This window comes from Dromiciops gliroides, chromosome 1 (genome assembly GCF_019393635.1).
Source record: "Dromiciops gliroides isolate mDroGli1 chromosome 1, mDroGli1.pri, whole genome shotgun sequence".
NCBI lineage: Eukaryota > Metazoa > Chordata > Mammalia > Microbiotheria > Microbiotheriidae > Dromiciops > Dromiciops gliroides.
Window position 1 is genome coordinate 597770933 of NC_057861.1, and position 12444 is coordinate 597783376.

The window sequence follows — 12444 nt, forward strand, 5'->3', positions numbered from 1 at the left end:
GTCCAGCTTTAACTTCTCTGCTGACCTTCAGCTTTTCATCTTCAACTGCCTATCTTAGATATCCTGCCTTACAGCCATGTCCAAGTCCAACTGGACATCTCAAAGTAGATATCTCAGACAGCTTTTTTTTTTTTTTTTTAGTTTTTTTAGTGAGGCAATTGGGGTTAAGTGACTTGCCCAGGGTCACACAGCTAGTAAGTGTTAAGTTTCTGAGGCCGGATTTGAACGCAGGTACTCCTGACTCCACGGTCAGTGCTCTATCCACTGTGCCACCTAGCTGCCCCTCTCATAGACATCTTAAACTCAATATGTCCACAACTGAACAATTCCCCCCTCCCCCACCAAAACCTTTCCCTCTTCCTAACTTCCCTATTATTACCAAGGGTACCATTCTCCTCCTAGTCACCCAGGCTCTAAATTGAGGTGTCATTCTCAACTCCTCGCTCTCACCTCATCCCCCAAATCTAATCCATTGCTAAGTCCTGTCACTCCTAACATGTCTTCTCTATGCCCCCTTCTTTCCTCTAACACTGCCACTACTGTGGTGCTGGTCCTCAACACCTGACCCCTAGTCTACTGCAATACCTTGCTAGTTGGTATCCCTGCCTTGGGTCTCTCTCCACTCTGGTTCATCCTTCACTGAGCTGTCAAATCGATCTTCCTAGAGGGTAAGTCTGAGCATGTCACACCCCTCCCCATTCAGTCAACTCCAGTGGCTCCTTATCACTTTTTCTTTTTGTTTTGTTTTTTTGCGGGGCAATGAGAGTTAACTGACTTGCCCAGGGTCACACATCTAATAAGTGCCAAGTATTTGAGGTCGGATTTGAACTCAGGTTCTCCTGATTGCAGGGCCGGTGCTCTATCCACTGTGCCACCTAGCTGCCCTCCTTATCACTTTAAATCAAATAGAAAATCTTTTTTTTTTTTTTTTAGCTTTTAAAGCCTTCCATAACCTAGTCCCTCCCTCCCTTTCCAGTCTTCCTACACTTTAGTCCTCTCCATGGACTCTGTGATCTAGTGACACTAGCCTCTTTGCTGTTCCTTTGCACAAGACACTTCATCTTCCAACTCTAAGCATTTTCTTTGACTGTTGCCCATGATGCCTGGATCTCTCTCTCTCTCTCTCTCTCTCTCTCTCTCTCATATATCATCATCTCTGCCTCCCAGCTTCCCTGGCTGCCTTCAATTCCAGTTAAAATCTCATCTTCTGCAAGAAGCCTTTCCTGATCCCCGTTACTGTCAGTGCCTTCCCTCAGCCAATTATCTCCAGTTTATCCTGTATATATCTTGTTTGTACCTAATTGCTTGCATATTGTTTCCCCCATTATACTGTGAGCTCCTTGAGAGAAGGGCCCGTTTTTTGCCTTTTTTGTATCCTCAGAACTTACCACAATGTCTGACACTTAGTTGGTGCTTTCAGCTAACTGATTAACTAGTGACTTGAAGACACAGATTATAGGCTTATCTAATTTTTAGGTGACACCAACCTGGGACAGATAGCTAGGATCATAGGGTTAGAGTTGGAAAAGACTTTGGAGATTACTGTGCGGTCCAAATTCCTCAATAGATAGATGAAGAACTTGAGGCCCAGAGAAATTGACTTGCCCAAGGTCACAAAGATGATAGGAACAAAATCCTGGTGGATTTTAACAGGCTGAAATTGACTGAAATTTGTAAGATGAAATATAACAACAACAATATCAAGTCCTGCATTTATGTTAAAAAAAGAATCAACTTCAGAGTTACAGGACTCAGGGAGACCTGCTTAAATGGAAGTTCACTTGAAATAGTTCTAGAGGCTTTAGTTGACCATATACTTTTATATATCTTTTTTTTTTTTTTTGGCGGGGCAATGGGGGTTAAGTGACTTCCCCAAGGTCACACAGCTAGTAAGTGTTAAGTGTCTGAGGCCGGATTTGAACTCAGGTACTCCTGAATCCAGGGCCGGTGCTTTAACCACTGCGCCATCTAGCTGCCCCCGACCATATACTTTTAATGTGACAGATGTTAAAGGCAAGAGTGCATTTTCACTGGGAGTAGGAAGAAATGAGAAGGAAATACATTATTGTTCAGTACTAATACAATTATGGTGCCTATATCATGGGAAATAATGGTTGAAAGATAGCATAACATAGTGGTTAGAGTACTGGGCTTGGAGCTGGAAAGACCTGAGTTTGAGTCCAGCCTCTAACAATAGTTGTGTGTGACCTTGGGCCAGTCACTTAACTTCTGAGTCTCAGTTTCCTCATCTGTAAAATGGGGGCAATATATACATGTAGTGCTACCTCAGATACTTGTTTTAAGGCCCAAATAAGATAATATGCATAAGTAAAAGTTCTTTGCAAACTTAAAAGTAATATATAAGTTTCAGTTACTAATAGTTTGATATCTGTCAAGTACTGTGTCCAATTTTGGTTGTTATACTTTAAGAGGGACTTGGACCGGGGCAGCTAGGTGGCGCAGTGGATAAGTACCAGCCACTGGATTCAGAAGGACCAGAGTTCAAATCCAGCCTCAGACACTTAACACTTACTAGCTGTGTGACCCTGGGCAAGTCACTTAACCCCCATTGCCCCGCAAAAAAAAAAAAAAGAGGGACTTGGACCAAGTGAAGAAAAGAAAACTTAGGAGAGGACATGGTAACAGTATTCATGTATTTGAAAATCTACCATAGAATCTTGGAGTTGGTAGGGACTTTAGAGGTCATCTGGTTCAATTCACTTAATGGTCCATTAATCTCATCCATATACATGTACACATAAACATATGTGTATATATTTGACAAATGGCTATCAAAGCCAATGCAAACAATAATAATATAACTCCCTAAGTTTTAAATAAAGTTGTGATCATATGATCACTGATTCACAATAATAACTCAGAGTATATATATATATATATATATATATATATATATATATATATATATTATATATATATATATATATATATATATATATTTTTAAGGTTTAGAATAGAGTCAAATCTACCAAGCAATAAGCATTTATTAAGCACCTACTATGTACTGGGCACTGGGAATATAAAGGTAGGCAAAAGACAGTCCTTTCTCTTAATGCTCACGAGCTAATGGGGAGGAGAGGAGACACCAACTAGAAATCAGAACATACAAGATAAATACAGATTAGATAGAAGGTAACTATGGAAGGTACTATAGAAGGTAAAGATGGATAGGCACTAGCACCAAGAAAGTCCTGCAGAAGGTGGGATTTGAGTTGCATCTTGAAGAAAAGCCAGAAACTTAGAGATAGAGATAAAATGGAGGCATTGTAGGTGAGGGGGATAGGCAGAGCAAACTCACAGAGACAGAGATGGCGGGGCAGGATTGTGTTTGAGGAACTACAAGTAGGCTGGTACAGCTGCCTTGTACAGTTACATGAAGGGGAGTAAAATATAAGAAGACTGGAAAGATAAGGGGCCAGGTGTATAAAGAGCTCTAAGGGCCAAACAAGAATTTATATTTGATGTTGTAGGTAATAGGGAGCCACTGGTGTTATTGAGTAGGAGAGTGACATGGTAAGATCTCCATTTAAGAGGATCAGTTTGTCAGCTGAGTGGAAGATGATTTGAATGGGAGAGTCAGGCAGCAAGGAGACCAATTGGAAGACTTTTGCAGTAGTCTGGAAAAGAGTGAAAAGGGCCTTAACTAACATGATTGCTGTGGAGTAGAAAGAAGGGACATGTGTGTCAGAGATGTTGTAGAGAAAAAAATGACAAGATGGGGTAGGTGAGAGAGAAAGAGTAGAGGATCACATTCAAGGCTGCAGACCAGAGTAAAGAGAGGAGGGTTTTGATTCGTCCCATTGACAGTAACTGGGAAGTTCAAAATAGGGGCACCCTTGGTAGGGGAAGGATTGGTGCTCTGAGGCTTTGTTTAATACCTAAGTCTTCATAGAAATGTTAGCTCCATCTCCCAGAGGAAATTGCAAGAGTGTGTGTAACAATTGGAATGATGCCACCTGCTGGAGACTTACTGTAGAAGAGTTCCGCCCATGAAGCGAAGGTCTTTGAGGCAAGACCAGGAGTCTTTTCTTTGGCATCAGAAGTGACGTTGGGTAGTGGGAGGAAGAAGGAAGAGACTAGAGCTCTGGTCTCTGGCTTTCCTTTGGACTCTGGTGGAGAGCAGAGCTAGAAATGGGCTCTCCCTTTAATAGATAGGAATCTAGGCCTTTCTCACTCTCTTTACCAATTCTTATTCTCCTTAATAAACTCTTAAAAGTCTAACTCTTGCTAAGCTTATAATTTATTGGCGGACCACTCACTAGATATTTAGCAGTTTTGCTAGAATTTTAGCCTTAACAATTGTGTGTTCACAGTGAGTGGTTTGGTTCTTCCTTGTTTTGAAAGGCCTGAGCTCTACAGGATTCCACAAACAAAAAAACAGTCAATCCTCTTCTGATTTCTTCTGCAGGAAGTGCTGTCATGGAAACTGATTTTATTTATTTAGAGAGTTAGGCTTCTGTAGGACTGTCCCGGAACATAAGCACAAACATAGAGGCTTTAGTAAGATGATACAAAACCATCATGGTGCTACCAATACGGAGATTTGATAAGATACTGGCCTGGAAATGGCACTATTATTAAAAATGACGCCATTTTTAGTGGCCTGAAAGTTGAGCATCAGTTGGATTTCAGGAATACAGGCAGAGACTAGATTGGGAGCCCTTTGCTAGACTAGGATTGGGGCTGTGTTGGTCCTGTTCTTTTCCTTCTGATGGGGGCTGTGTGGTCAGTAAGATTTCTGGGAAATTCTTGGGACCAGAGAAATGGTCTATTCTCTCTCTTGGCTTCCATAGCTGTTTCTCTGGTGCTTCCTGAAGGAGGGAGCATCTGAATTAGGTGACTCACAGATGCTGTCTCTACCTGCATCTGCCGTCCCTGGCCCTATGGGTGGGAGCCCAGTAGACATGAGTTCTTCTCTTCCTTGTGCTGAAAGCTAATTGGCCTTTCTAGGTGCTGGAGGGTATGCATGAACTATTGTGGAGAGAAGTTCCATGACTGAGGTGGCCAAATTCCGCTTCCTGAATGAGCTGATCAAAGTGCTTTCTCCAAAGGTGAGTTACTTCCCAGGGACACCTCATGTGTTTGGTTTTCCTGAGAATCGGGTGGCTCTGGATTACATTCCCTTCCTTGAAGAGAGGCTGAGGCTGGAGGACAAATCCTAACACCTAGCCTGTAATGATTTGCATGTGGAAATGCTTTGAGGAGACCATAAGGCACTTTACCAGCAAGAAGTGCTGTTACTGTTACATAAAGAATGGACAAGCAGCTGATCTTTGTTCTTTGCTTCATTTCCCAGTTTCCCCGTGTATTGTAGCATACCTTCTAATACTAAAGTTCCATTTCCACAAGGTATTGTGCAATGGAGGTGACCCTGAGTTTTTAAAGACTCTATTAGTGTAATAGAAACTCTAGCAGGTCCTACAAAAATGTCAAGGCCCTAAGCAGCCTGGATGGTAGACTGTATGCCTATTGCCTGAGGAGCAACTTAGCTAAATTCAGAGAGGCCAACGATCAAAGGGTAGCTGATGAATTTCTTTGGCCGAGGCAACTCATCAAACCATCAACAAAAGGATGGGAGAGTTGTGACCTGACTCTGTAGGGGGAATCTTTGAAGTGGTGAAGTGTGATATAATGCCTGCTGTGCATGACATTCTTCCCTCCGAGAGGCACTCGAAGGAGAGGGGTTCTTTAGCTTGGGTGCTGTGTTTGGAGTGACTGATGCAGACTTAGGTTCAGTTTGAGCCTTGTCAGTGTTTGTCCCATCCTAGTTTATTTCCTTTATTTTGACTTTTTGACTTTATCTTCTTCCTTTTAGTACCTTAACGGGCATCCTTCTCATTCACGGTGGAATTAATTAGCTCTGATTAAGCCTGAGTTAGAGAATGAGGCATCAAAGAAGCCTGTAATCTGGAGCCAGTATAGTATGTAGTCAGTAAATGTAGGTGGACTTTGGGCTTATATCTGTCATAAAAGTATCTTATTATTTTCCAGTTACATGTTAAAGATAGTTTTCACAACATTTGTTTTCATAATATTTTTAGTTCCAAATTTTTCTCCCCCTCCTTCCCCAAGATAGAAAGGAATCTGATATAGGATATATATGTACAATCACATGAAACATATTTCTGCATTAGTCATGTTGTGAAAGAAGAATCAGAACACAAGGGAAGAAAAAACCTAAAAAAACTAGCCCAAAGTAGAAACCGTATGGTTCAATCTGCTTCAGAATCCACAGTTCTTTTTTTTTTTTCTGGATGTGGAGAACATTTCCTACCATGAGTTATTTGGAATTATCTTGGATCATTGCACTGCTGAGAAGAGCCAAATCTATCACAGTTGATCGTCACACAATGTTGCTATTACTGTGTCAATGTTCTCCTGGTTCTGCTCACTGGAGCTTATATCTGAAACCCTACCTTTTTCTGCTTAGTGTTTAGTGTAGTATTGTGTAGTAAAAAGGACACTGGACTTGGGAGCTAAGAGACTTGGAAGGCAGGGGGAAACAGTTCCGGGGATTCCCAGGGATCTGACATAGACTGTTTTACTTAAATTCTCTTGGTATTATTTTACTAAAGGTTTTCAACTAGACTATCTCTCTGATTTCTTAATGGTCTAAAATTCCTTCTTTCCAATTTTTGCTTATCAGTATTTTGGATCCTGGACCACAGAGAAGGTCAAATCGCAGAATTATCGAAATAATGTTCAGCTGGACAGTTTGGTTTCCTGCCGATATCAAAATACGAGATGCTTTCAGATGCTGAAGACAACAAGGTCTAGCTTATGTTACTTCCCCATTTGTTTAAGTTAAGAAGTTGGCTGTTCCCTCCTTCTCTCCCCCCTGACACAGATTTTGGGAGGTTAGTCAGGAACTCATTCAGTGACTGGTTGAGACCCGGGGGTGTTTCTATATGGGGATGTGATGTATTTGCCCAAGATGACCAATGTGGGCTTTGGGTGGTGTACATTCGAAAGCTGGTTGGGCTCAGGGTTAGGCTCATACTGATTACTCAGTAGTAGTTACATGGTTGTATCTCTGAAGAGTCCCTGACTCCTCTGAAGCACTACATCCTTGCCTTGATGGTACTTCATAGGATTTTCCCTCAAAAGACAGTGTAGAATTTCATGTCTCTCCTTAATCTGGTGTGTCCTACCTTAGCAAATGCCCTTATTTGTCCCTTACAGGACACCAGGGACTAAGTATGTCAGATTCTTTGCAGAGGGAGCACTCTTTTACTATAAGATTCTTGGATTCAGTCTGTGGTCACCAAGACCCCCATGAGGGTTGGGCAGAGGCAGCATTTGATATCTAGGTGTTGCATGTTTCAGGAATCATTAAGCAAGACCCCAAATTACCAGTGGACAAAATCTTACCCCCACCTTCTCCCAGGCCCAAGAGCTCCATCTTTGATGCTGATGAAGAAAAATCGAAGGTAATTAATACCCTTTTCCTTTACCTACCCTTGTCCTGGAGGTTTAACCTTTCCTCTCCATGGTCTGACTGCCATGTAACACTCATGGAAGTTTGTTCATAGATTGTCTGTGGGTCCTTGTGTCCTTCTGGAAGATCCTCAATTATCCAACTCAGTGGTCTATAAGCCTCTGTGAACTCATGCAAGAGATAGGAAGGGGACTGACTTCTGGCGACAGTGTAGTGGTTTTGAAAGAGGCTAAGGGGAGATTGTGTGTGTGTGTGTGTGTGTTTGTACACAGCCAGCACATACTGGGGCTCCTGGGAAACATCTCTACCTGATGAGTTACCTCTAGACCATTTAGCAGGGGGGGATGAGGCTGTGCAGGGACCCTAACCCTAGGACACTTTTCTTCATATTAAAATGAATACATCAAGGACATTCTTGATGGAAGGAGGATAAAAGGGGTAGTCTGTGGGGATGTTGACAGTTACATTCAGCCTGAGGGATGGGCCAACTCTATATCAGTCTGGTGACTTTCTTTTAAGCACTGTCTGGCTGGATCAAATCCTTTTATCTGCCAACATTTGGTGTGGGAAGGGATAACTATATTTCCGGGGCTCCCAAAGGTCAAACCTAGTGCCCTGTTTCACTGAAACCTAGAGATATTTTTGTCCATCATCTTTAGCTGGCTGACCTTTCACACTCTGGGATGCAGTCCATTTGACCACTCCCGAGGCTCCCCTGGTGGAACAACAAGGGGAAATGACACAGTGGTTTGTTTCTTTGACCTTCTCAGGAGCCTGACTTTGGAACAATGTCAGTGTCAGGTCTCAGTCCTCAGGGCAGCCCCATCCTGCGTGCGGAATTATGGGGCTAAGTGTTGTCTTACCCTTTTCCTTTTCCACATTTCCGGCAGTCACCCTTCCCCCACCCTTGAACGATCAGGACCCACAATGAGAGCATTGCATTGTGTCATGAGCTACTCGTCATTTAGACCCTGGTCTTGTCCGGTATCCCAGAGGATAACACTGAGGGGACGCTGGGGTAGAGTGGGAAGGAAAAGGTCAGAGAGGAGGACAAAGATAGTCTCACTTTCTCATGGAATCTCTTCCCCAGCTCCTGACAAGGCTTCTGAAAAGTAACCACCCTGAAGATTTACAGGCAGCCAACAGACTGATCAAGACCCTCATCAAGGAGGTGGGCAGCAGCAGGTTTCTCACTTCTTTTGGGAGGGAAGAGAGCTCAGGAAACGGAACCAGTTTCTGGAGTCCAGAACTTGGGAGTTTTTAATAGTGTTTTAGTCTCTTTGAATTTGGAGTCATCCTTGGTGTGTTATGATAGATATATTGGGTTCTGCCAATGTTGGATCCTTGGGTAGAAGACGATAGCACAGGCATGATGGCTGTATGTATAGCGGTGTAGATAGACAGACTGGGTTTCCTCACATGTAAAGTGGTAGCATTGGGTAGGGTAGAAGTTGATCCAGCCCAATAATACTTTTACTGTCTGCTTCACAAAGTTGTTATGAAGATAAAAAGAGATAATGTATCCAATGTGTTTTATAAAATTCAGCTACTATATTAACCATCTCGCACAAGTTTTCTGGGTACTTATATTTCTCTTTCATTCACTGCACATTGTGGTAGCAATGGTGTTAGCTCTTTTTTTGGGAGGTTGGGGTATGGAAGGAGACTGGATCTCCTTATCTTGCCCATTCATGGGCTGGACCACCCACTACTGATTGGCATGAAATCTTTGATCTGGTCTGTTTCTTTCTTTTTTTTTTTTTTAGTGAGGCAATTGGGGTTAAGTGACTTGCCCAAGGTCACACAGCTAGTAAGTGTTAAGTGTCTGAGGCCGGATTTGAACTCAGGTACTCCTGATTCCAGGGCCGGTGCTCTATCCACTGTGCCACCTAGCTGCCCTGATCTGGTCTGTTTCTAATGTGGGCTGGTTCCTTAGGCAGCCTAGTTGTTCCCCTTCTCTGAGGGCTCACCATACTGGTGCTTGTGCTTAGTATGGACACCTGATCGGCTTTATCCCTGTCAGGGCATAGAACTCCTGATCCCAAGGAGTGGGGATTACATGCTCATGCTCCTGTTGTTGTTCAGTTGTGTGTCTCTATGACCCCATTTAGGGTTTTCTTGGAGTGGTTTGCCATTTCCTTCTCCAGCTCATTTTACAGATGAGGAAACTGAGGCAGATAGGGTTAAATGACTTGCTCAGGGTCACACAGCTAGTAAGTATCTGAACCAGATTTGAGTTCAGGAAGATGAGTCTTCCTGATTACAAGCCCCTTGTTTCATCCATCTTTGCTCCCATATTGTTAGTTCTCAAGCAGCTGTAGCTTGGAGTGTTCTGCTCCATGCCTAGAGCGGCAGTTTTTGGTGACTCATTGCCCGTGAATCTGCCTCATCCTGTATCCCTGTCCTTTTTTTTTTTTTAGTGAGGCAATTGGGGTTAAGTGACTTGCCCAGGGTCACACAGCTACTAAGTGTTAAGTGTCTGAGGCCGGATTTGAACTCAGGTACTCCTGACTCCAGGGCCGGTACTCTATCCACTGCGCCACTTAGCTGCCCCCTTTCCCTGTCCTGTTAAGGCTCTAGTGTAGGGTTTCTGTTCACTCACCTCCTTTCTTCATCAATTCTTTTGGAAGGAACAAGAGAAATCTGAGAAGGTGTCCAAGAGGATCACCACCATACAGGAAGTCCACACCAATGTAAAACTGATGAAGGAGAAGCTGAACAACTGTCAGGGACTAAACTTGGAGCAACCGGACATGAAGACCCTACAGGTAACCCTAGGTCTGGGTTTTCAGCATGTGTACAGGGAAGCCCTCCTCTTGTGTTCAGTGAAGAAAGTCTGATGGCTTTTTCCCTCTCCCTTTCCTCTCATTAAAGGGGTGTGTTTCTGTGTGTGTGTGTGTGTGTGTGTGTGTGTGAAAGAGAGAGTAAGAAATTGTGTTTTGGTATGTATTTGCCTTTGCCCTTTTCAGCATCACATAAAATAATCATCCCAAAGTAAACCCAGCATTGAGTTATTGCCTGTCCTCCCCCATATGGTGCTAAAGCTCCCCAGTAAATGTCATGCACTGACGTAACTGAAAGGCTAGGGGTCACCTCTGGGAACCATTTCGACCCAATATTCCCATTGCCATGACATGCCCTTCGGGAAGGTTGGGGCACTTGTTTCTCAGGCTTGGCTTTGGGAGATGTGGCTACCATGTCTACTAAGTCCCCAGAAGGCTGAGTTATTTCCATGGGATTCTACTTTCTTTAAAGCCACTCCGATATTATCAGTCGTCAGAAGTTTGGGGAGGGCAACTGTGAGGACTAATTTGACTTTCCTTAGGGATATGCTTGTTTTATATAGGGAGCAGGGTGGTCCTGGGCTATTCTATTAGACTCATAGAGTGTTAGAATTGGGAAGGTGTTTAGAGAAGTCATTTAATCCCAAACCCTTATTTTACACTTGAGAAAACTGAAGTCTAGAAAGGCTGACTGACACCTTATAATTTCACATAGCAAGAGAAGTCAAGAGAACATGGAGTCCAAGGTTCCTAGTCCCCCACTTGTGTCTCTTGGTTCCTTGAGGTTCCAGCTTGAAATATTGTGATAGATTCCTTTTTTTTTTTTTTTTTGTGAGGCAATTGGGGTTAAGTGACTTGCCCAGGGTCACACAGCTAGTAAGTGTTAAGTGTCTAGATTCCTAATTGGTTTCCCTGCTTTAGGTGTTTCCCCTCCAATCCATCCTCCACTCAGCTGCCAGTGGTACACAGGTCTACATTGAGGAACTCCAGTGGTTTTTTTATTACCTCTATGATCAAATATAGGCTCCTTTGTTTAACATTTAAAGTCCATCATAACTTGGCTCCAGTCTGCTTTTCCACCCTTATGCTATGTCATCCCTTTATGAACTCTTCCATCCAGCCAACTAACTTTCTTACTATTCCTCACAAGCAACATTCTATATCCAGTCTCCATGCCTTTGAATAAGACTGTACTCCTAACTTGGAACACACCCCCTCTTCTTAGAATTCCTAGTTCACCATCCTTTATGTTGAAACATTTTTTTTCAAAGAAAAAGAGGAAGAGAAAAATATTTAGCAAAACCAATTAGGACATCAGAAACATCTAGTGTGATATACCAGAGGTGTCAAAACATGAGGCCTACTCTCTGGTATGGTGTCTGAACCAGATTAAAATGTAATTAGGAGGGGGGCAGCTAGGTGGTGCAGTGGATAAAGCACCAGCCCTGGATTCAGGAGGACCTGAGTTCAAATGCGGCCTCAGACACTTGGCACTTATTAGCTGTGTGACCCTGGGCAAGTCACTTAACCCCCATAGCCCCGCCCCCAAAAAATGTAATTAGGAAATGCTTAACAAAATAAATAAAAATACAACATAGGTAATGAAACATTATACAGGCCATGGGGAATCCATTTTTATTTGAATTTGACACCGCTGGTGTATATGATGTTCTACATTCATGGACCCCAAACTTTGTTAGAGTAGTTGAGAGAACTGTTTTCTCATTTCTTTGGGGCCTGGTTTGTTCTTAATGAGAATTTCACAACATTTAGTTTCCATTGTTTCGTGGTTTGTGGGGGAAATATACAAAGTTTAGATGAGAGGCAATTCCTGCTCACAGCCTAGTAAAGAATAGGACATAAATATGGATAACTATATATGCAATATTATGTGGAAAATCCATTAGAAAGTTGCAAAATAAAATACTATATGAAGTTCAAGGGACAAGGTCATTCCTATTTGGGACTTCCTTTCCTTCAGAGTTGAGATGCTTATTTCCTCTGAGTCTAATAACTGGTTTTGGTTTTGAAATATATAGTTAATTAAGCCTAAGGGACGAGAACTTGGGTGGGTCAGTGCTGGGGAATGGTTATGGGCAAGAGAACCTTTTTCATCTCTTCTGTGGCTTGAATCGTCAGCTCCAAGTTCGAGATTCTCACTGGTCATTGGGAGAGGTTCATGCCGACAGACTGTGACACTTT

The 12444-nt window shown here is 42.8% G+C and overlaps 1 protein-coding gene across 1 annotated transcript in view; it reads left to right on the plus strand.

Moving 5' to 3' along the window:
- Nucleotides 1-12444, plus strand: part of GGA2 (golgi associated, gamma adaptin ear containing, ARF binding protein 2) — a 44201-nt gene that overhangs the window by 15247 nt on the left and 16510 nt on the right. Inside the window, 7 exon segments of the mRNA XM_043999288.1 lie at nt 4955-5017; nt 5019-5072; nt 6668-6703; nt 6705-6792; nt 7348-7451; nt 8550-8630; nt 10090-10227. Of these exon segments, the coding sequence (XP_043855223.1) occupies nt 4955-5017; nt 5019-5072; nt 6668-6703; nt 6705-6792; nt 7348-7451; nt 8550-8630; nt 10090-10227 (564 nt within the window).